General features: G+C 33.1%; 1 protein-coding gene across 1 annotated transcript in view; it reads left to right on the plus strand.

The window, feature by feature from the left end:
• The first annotated feature begins 2,737 nt into the window (after positions 1 to 2,737).
• LOC110109135 (putative methylesterase 12, chloroplastic) overlaps positions 2,738 to 7,718 on the plus strand; it is a 32,399-nt gene continuing 27,418 nt past the window's right edge. Inside the window, exon 1 of the mRNA XM_020840071.2 lies at positions 2,738 to 3,473. Within this exon, the coding sequence (XP_020695730.1) occupies positions 3,231 to 3,473 (243 nt within the window). The 5' untranslated portion in view covers positions 2,738 to 3,230. The remainder of the gene's footprint in view (positions 3,474 to 7,718) is intronic.

Here is a 7,718-nt window from a genome sequence, read left to right on the forward strand (position 1 = left end):
ATGAGCACCTACCATATATACACTTGGGATATATCTATTCCAAAACATCATAGGAGAACTTAGTAGTATATAGGTTTATAGAATTTATATTGTAAGAAGCCATTTTTTTCTTTTTTATATAGAAAATTTTTATACTGACAATGGAAGATCAAATAATGAGTATTATGATAGTATTTTCTCCATTTTAAATTAATATAATATCCTAATATAATATTCACTCTAAAGAACTTTCATATAGATGTAAAATACTGATAAATTATAAGAAAATTATAAATTTTTCTTTATATGGAATAATGACACTATACATTTCAAATAAAATGAAGCTACACACATTCATGCAAGTAGTCTAGGACAGATAAGTATAACACTGATTACATGATTCTACGAACCCCACCCACTAATCATCTAGGATATCTAACTTTCATGTACTAGTAGTACATGAATATGCTAACAACTACATATGAATGTCAACAACTACCTTGCAAATTCAATATTTTTTCTCTTAAGTAGTTTAAACATGGGAGATTACACTTGTGTTTGTGTTAGTCAGTATGCCATATAAAACTCGAATTTTCACTATATCTTTTACAAATTAGCTCCAAATAAAGGTATCTTCTTAACTTTCAGAAATGGTACACTTATAAATTTATCAAACAAGTTTTATATGAAGTCATTCTCTATGATACACTATTGTCAATATAGTTTAACATGTAAACCTAATTCCTCATAATTTGGATCATTTTCTTCTATTCCTAAGTTGTACTACAACATCTCATGGTACTTTATATGAATGAAATAAAACCTGACTAAATGATGTTACATCTCTTTAAGGTTTCGTTTTGGGACTACTTTTTTATTGCTTTCTAAAACGGAGTTTTAGTACAAAATAAAAAAAAATTGTACTAAAACTCCATTTTAGAAAGCAATAAAAAAGCCGTCCCAAACGAAGCCTAAGTCTCTCTTACATTAACTTTCATCAAGATCCAATAAAAAATTCTGTTGTATGATCACTATACAATTTTAAGGCTTTCACAAGTAATCTATATAACAACTTATCTCGATCTAATATTCAAACATGTGTATAATAGTGGTATGCTTCATTTGACATCACTTGTATATTTAAGAAAGGATGGATGATGTTTTACTACCTATCCTATGAAGAAGGATTCCCATCACTAATAAAGGAGTAAAAGATCCTTCACCAACTTTCTTACAATCTTGGCTTGGCATCATCACAATATAGAATAATTTTCAAAATAACACAATCAATATAATAAAATTTAAAGTAAGGGGTAAAAATAAAGTGTGTTAGTTGTATCATGCATATTAGTTTCTTTTAAATAAAAATTCATGGCGTCAACATCATGACCAATAATTATCTACCCAAGTAGATGCTATAAAATTGTACGAATGTACCCGCTGAGCTTAGATTGGTTGGTGGGCGGGCATGGTTGGGAACCCCCAACCCATGTTCGAATCTCCCCTCAAGCAGCTCGCCTTCTTTGAGGGGAGTAGCAAAGAGTGGGGTCGGTGTTTGTGGGTCGGCTCTATTAGGTTCCGCTGATGGATTAGTTATGCCGCCATGTGTCTCGTAAGGGGACGGCAACGGGTAGATACCCTGTTCTAAAAAAAGTACGAATGTGGGCCCCTCATTTGGTAGGCACATGATGGAATTGGGGGAATCAAAATTAGATATTAGATAATAATCTATTATTATTAAACATATAAATAAGGCATACTACTTAATTTTATTTACTCATAGTAATAAGTATTAGATTCTTGTGCTAGTGCTAAAATGGCCTTGGTCCCTCTTCATGACCAATCATAATCATGACCAACATGAATGGATGTTGTTGGGTGATACGATAATGGTTATAATTAAGAATTTTAAAATTATAATAAATATCAAATTAACTCAACATTAATAACATAAATTTTATAACATACATTGATGACATAAAATTAACTCAAAATATTTTATAAAATTGTAAGTATTATTAAAATTTTTATAAATATCTAAAATAAAATTTACACATAATTATAACTAACATAAAATTTACCACTTACCTTATAACTATCTAAATTAATCTTAAATATAAATTATAATAAAAAAATTGATAAATATCAAATTTAAGAAAAAAAAAATTTAAAATGAAAATGCAACAAAACATATTGAATTTTTTTAGAAAATGCAAAATATTTTGCATTTTCTAACGAAAACCTTTTGAATTATAAAAAATGGTAAAATTATTTTGTGTTTTCTATTAAAATACAAAATTTATATATATTTATGCTTCTTCTTAAATTACAATTAAATTAAGGCTTTTTTTCTTTGCTTACTATGGAGCTCCTTTTTACGTAGCTCATCTTGATCTGTTGGTTAAGAATTTTGACTATCAACTAAGAGGTCTTAGATTTGAGTCTTACGAATATGATAATGTATATTAGTTTATCTTCATTGATCTAAATGACTCAAAATGTAGCTCTTATATATATAACTTTAAATAGAAGAGGTCAAAGTAGCGTGAAATTATTACGTGTGATCACCAGATGACATTCGGAGGTACGTGTCACATTACTTTTTTGTTATGTACTGCTGTGTATCGGATGACTTGACGCATCCTGATTTTTCTCTGAATAGTCTCACAACCGCACGTAATAATTGCTTCAAAGTAGCACCCCTTCTCTCAACTTTTCTATTCAATTCCAGGATTAGTAAATTAGCACCAAAATGTTTGATTTTGGATAGTTCACCAAAAAAAATTTTAAGCAAGCATGTGATTTTGCTTTGTTAGGGGGTTTACATCACTCGGCTCTTTAAAACTCCGCAAAATCCGCTAGTTTGTCGGTTGTAGGACTGGAGCAGATTTCATATTTATTGTCATTCTGCTTGAATTTTATCTCGTCATCGTTCTTCTATGGCTTTTTTTTCCTTCGTTTTCAGTGTGTTTCGCTAATCTCCTTTTCTGGTCATTCTCAATATCCCATTCTTCTCTTATCTTTTGTTGGGCTGAATCTATCTTCTGCGTTTCTTGTGTTTTTTCTTTCTTCCTGAACTATATATTTCAGATTTCTAAGAAGAAATTTCTATCTGGTTTCCGGTCAAAACCCTATCTTTTACCTTCTCATTTCCGCATCGTACATTGTAAGATCTGGCCCTGCTTATCAGTCCACTCACTACCCAGAATAGTTGAAGCGATTTTTTACATAGTTGTCGTCCCATTTCTGCAATGGGAAATTGGTTGGGTTGTTTTCCGAGTAAAGGATTCAGTGAGGGCCATGGATCTCGGGGAAAGAGGAGCTCGCGCTCAGTGAGAAAAATACCAGCAGAAGATGATTTGTTGCACCGTCATGCTCTTGTGATGGCAATGCAGCAGCACCAGCTGTCACAGAGGTTTGATGGTTCCATGTCGAGACGGATCGGGTCCACGAGCTCTCGCAAGCACACTCCTTCTACTTCTTTCAGAAAGCAGGTAGGTTCTGAATTTTATAATTGTTATTATATGCTTGAGGAAGTCCACGGCTTTTAACTCTAACTGATTAGTTGATTATTTAATTATTAAAGAAAGTTAGTAGTTGTAGAAAGGGTTAAGTTTGTCTTATTATGCTTCATGGCCAATCTTTGAGCTTGGAAATCAGTAATTGACCACAAGATGTTGGATTGAAATTGTATTTGATCTCATAGCGGAGGTACTGGTATTAGGTCAGGGCATCCCACTTCTCTGGATTCTGTCACTTAACGTGCTTTATTATTAAACTATATTGAATCATTTAGCTTTAGAGTTTTGACCATTTTTCATGAAATGTGCCAGACGAGGCAGGCTTGCTACTTTCTCTTTAAATCCTTAAAAACATTGATGCGGAAGCTATGTTTCAAAAGCATTGGATCAGGGATAGTGAAGAAGTACTGAGATTGAATATTCTTTTTCTACATTATTCCTGTAGTTTTTAATAAGTTGTTTTACTTATTTAGCTTTTTAGGACACTAAAAATGCAATGTATCCTTTATATGGAAGCTGCTGCATTTGACCTAAAGCTGTGAATAAATTCTTTTGTTTGAAAATTCATCAACATGTAATATTATATGAATGGAAATATATGGTTTCTTGACTTGGAACTTTTTACAAATCCTTTGTTTACTTTGAGACCATTTTAAATCTTTGTAAATTCTTCTGTTAAAAATGGCATATTCCAGCATATTCTACAGGCCTCATCATGGTTTAAAATTGCGCAATATGAGGCTTGCCTTGAGACCCGCCTTTGCGCAATTCTAGTAAAGAACACCTCAATGCTTACACATCGAGTTTTTTTTATGAGGCTTGTGCCTCAACTTGGTTAAGGCCCATCTTGAGGCCCGCCTCGCCTCATTGGCATGAGGTTTACGCATCACGCTATATATATTAAAACTTACATAAATCTTGAAGTAAATGTCCGACATTGGACTCTATAGGAGAAGAGGAAGGGGAGAGAGCAGTTCAGCATAATGATGATTCAAATGAAGAACCCCTTAGTGATGACAGTGCTGATGACTTATGAGTTATTATGTGATATGTCATTGCTATTTATTTTTGGAAATCAGAATTATATGTTAATTGAAAGAATATTGGGTTTTCGGAAAGATATATTTTGAGTTGAACTATATTTCATGTTCTCTTATTATTGAGATATTTTGATTTCACTTTATATCTTATGTTTTTTTTATGTTTTATATTATTCACTCATTAGTATATAACAAATTTATCATTTTATATTTACGCAATCTTTTGATTTTGAGGCTTACGCCTCACCTCACTAATGAAAAACACCTCAATATTCGAATACGCAATTTTAAACATCGGGCCTCATATATCTACATGCAACTTTGGTGATCATGAGATTAAAAGTAGGCTTTGATGTCACTGTTACAATCAAATTCTCTTGAATGCATTACCTTTTTTGCGTGAGATGAAGTAATCAACCAAGAGATTTTGGATGTGCTTATTATGTGTATTGTTCCTTAGGAGTACTATATAATAAGAAAATATCTTATTTAGGTAAATTTTACAATAATATAATTATGCATAGATACTATATTTTATCTTAGTTCTGGGCTTTAACAATTATTGTCACCAAACTGAGTGTTGATGGATTGTGAATGATTTGACTTAAGTTTGGTAAAAAAAGATAGTGTGTAAAGTGATTATATTATGGAGGAATAATGAGACTAGTTCCTATTGAAAGTAAGATAATGAAAATAGATTTAGGTGGTTTGGGCATGCTATCGGTGGGCATCAGATACACTGCTAAGTTAGTAGTTAGGATCAATGTGTATTGCATATGAAGGAAAATGGGTGACTTAAGTAAGATGGTTACACGTTTTATAAAAATACATGCCTAAACCCAGAGCTAACTTCTCATAAAATTTTTTAAAAGAAATGTTGTAATACCGAAATTTTTCAAAAAGTGAAATAAAATTTCTTCCAAAAATTATATCCCACTTCTAGCAATTCCCAAATTTTATTGAAATTATTTTTATTAAATTATGAAAGTGCTCAGATGACACTAGAAAGTGCTCTGAGACCACTTGAAAGTTCGTTAGGGATATTAAGCCCTATTAACCGGCCCAAGGCTAATTAAAAGAGAGAGGTGAATCAGAATTTAAGACAAAACTTAAACTTAAAACAAAAACTAAGATTCACCACAATGAAAATCAAAATGTGGAAATTAAATGCGGAAGTAATAAAGAAAGAACACACCGGATTTATAGTGGTTCGGTCAAATCTTGACCTACGTCCACTCCTTGGAGGCACCCTCCAAGTATTGCACTAAAACAAGTGTCTCTCCTTTAGCCCCCATAAGCTAGGGGAAAGCCCTTACAAAATCTCTTCCACCTTCTCCGGTGCGGCGGAGTCGCCGGGTCCTTTGACACCAAAGAGATCTTCTTCTTTGGTGAACTTCCCTCGAGACAAGCCTTGAATCCGACGGTATTCAGGTGCGAGCTGCCGGCAGCAACCGTGTGGATCCCCCACCACACTCCCTTGAGTCCCTCCTCACAGGATCTTCTCCCTCTCTCAAACTCCACCCTTTCCTCACTCCCTTTCAAGCTTTCTCTTCAAGTCTCCCCCACAAGAACGAAGCTCCAATGGCTGCCAAAGACTCTTACAAAGTGTCATGCCAAGCTTAATAGAAAAGCTCAAAACGAGCTCATTAATGCAAGTTGCCGACATTATCAGTATAAATTCAGCTCATCAGCCCGGGACGATTTGGGACGATCAGAAAAAAATTGGTTACATCGTCCAGGTTGATTAGTTTAAAATCGATTTCAATCGTCCTGATCATCGCCCTGAATTCGAGCTGTCCGATGTAGATCGTCCAGGATATCGTCCCGGCCGATCCTGCGATTGTCCCGGACGATGTGATCGTATCAATCAACCATTAATGCTTTCCAAAGATACCAGATCAATTTAGGCATAATTGTGTTAGATTGGTCTGGACGATAGGAATATCGTCCTGGTCGATTTTCTAAAATAAAGAATACCTAAACTGATTATGGCGGCTGATTCTTTTTGAATTGAGAATATCGTCCTGGCCGATACAAGTATCTTCCAGGCCGATATGAATATGACGGTTGCCTTAATGAGGTTGCCCTAAATAGGGTTTCTATTTTTGGGCATATCGTCCCGGACGATATTAACAAAAATAGAAATATTTTAGGGAATAACAGAAAATCTTCCAAGTTACAAAATAATAGGTTCCATACCAAATACAACAGACTCAAGAAAGGAAAAAGATTACAAACTGACACAGACCTAGTCCACCCAATCTTGAGCTGATTCTAGATTGCAGTCTGATCGTGTGGACCTGAAACGTTAGCACATAAGGCAATCGTAGAGAAATAAGGAATGTTTGCTATCATTAAATTATAAACCATAGATCTGCAACAATCTCCCCCTTTTTGATGATGGCAAAACATTTCAAATTAAATTTTCAAAAAAGTAAAAACTCTTCCTAATCTCCCCCTCACTAGAATAACTCTTTTAAAACTAGGGAGATAAAAATATTTTGTTGTTTTTAATTTTAAGATACAAACACGAAATAGTATAAAAATTCAACAATACGTTCTCCCCCTTTGACATTATCAAAAAGAGAGGAGGCACAGGAGCACAAACAAAAAACAAAACGACAAAAGACAAAAACATTCCTGATCTAGTAAAAAATAATATTCTTAAAAATGAGGAAGTTTCCTCTTGGTTTTAATCAAAAACTTATATAGTTAATTGGTTGACAACGCATAGCCCTAAGAAAAATGTTAAAAATTCAAAATTTGATAAATCCAAACTCCAAGTTCTTTAAAAAGGCTAAAAATTTTTTTAATTCAATATCTAAATCAAGGAATAAATTAGAAAAAAAACACTAATTTTTCAAAACTCCTTTCATAAAAATATATCTAATAGAAGATTCACTGCATGAATTGTTGAAATCAGGCAATCAGATTTTCAATCAAGTATCGAAAGTATCAAGGGTTTCTTAGTTTTAAAAAGTACAGAAATGGTAAGCATTAAAATTTGTGGGCTCATTTTTACCTCTTGTCAATTTGAATTGCGCTCTTTGCAACATCTTTTGATTTTTGATATACTTTTGTGTATATTTTTTTCCAATTTGGGCGTCATTGGCATCTTTTTTTTTGTATTATTGGCTAATTTTTTTTTAATTGCTACTTTTCTGAAATCTTTTAAAAA

Source organism: Dendrobium catenatum, unplaced genomic scaffold (genome assembly GCF_001605985.2).
Source record: "Dendrobium catenatum unplaced genomic scaffold, ASM160598v2 fragScaff_scaffold_716, whole genome shotgun sequence".
Classification (NCBI taxonomy): domain Eukaryota; kingdom Viridiplantae; phylum Streptophyta; class Magnoliopsida; order Asparagales; family Orchidaceae; genus Dendrobium; species Dendrobium catenatum.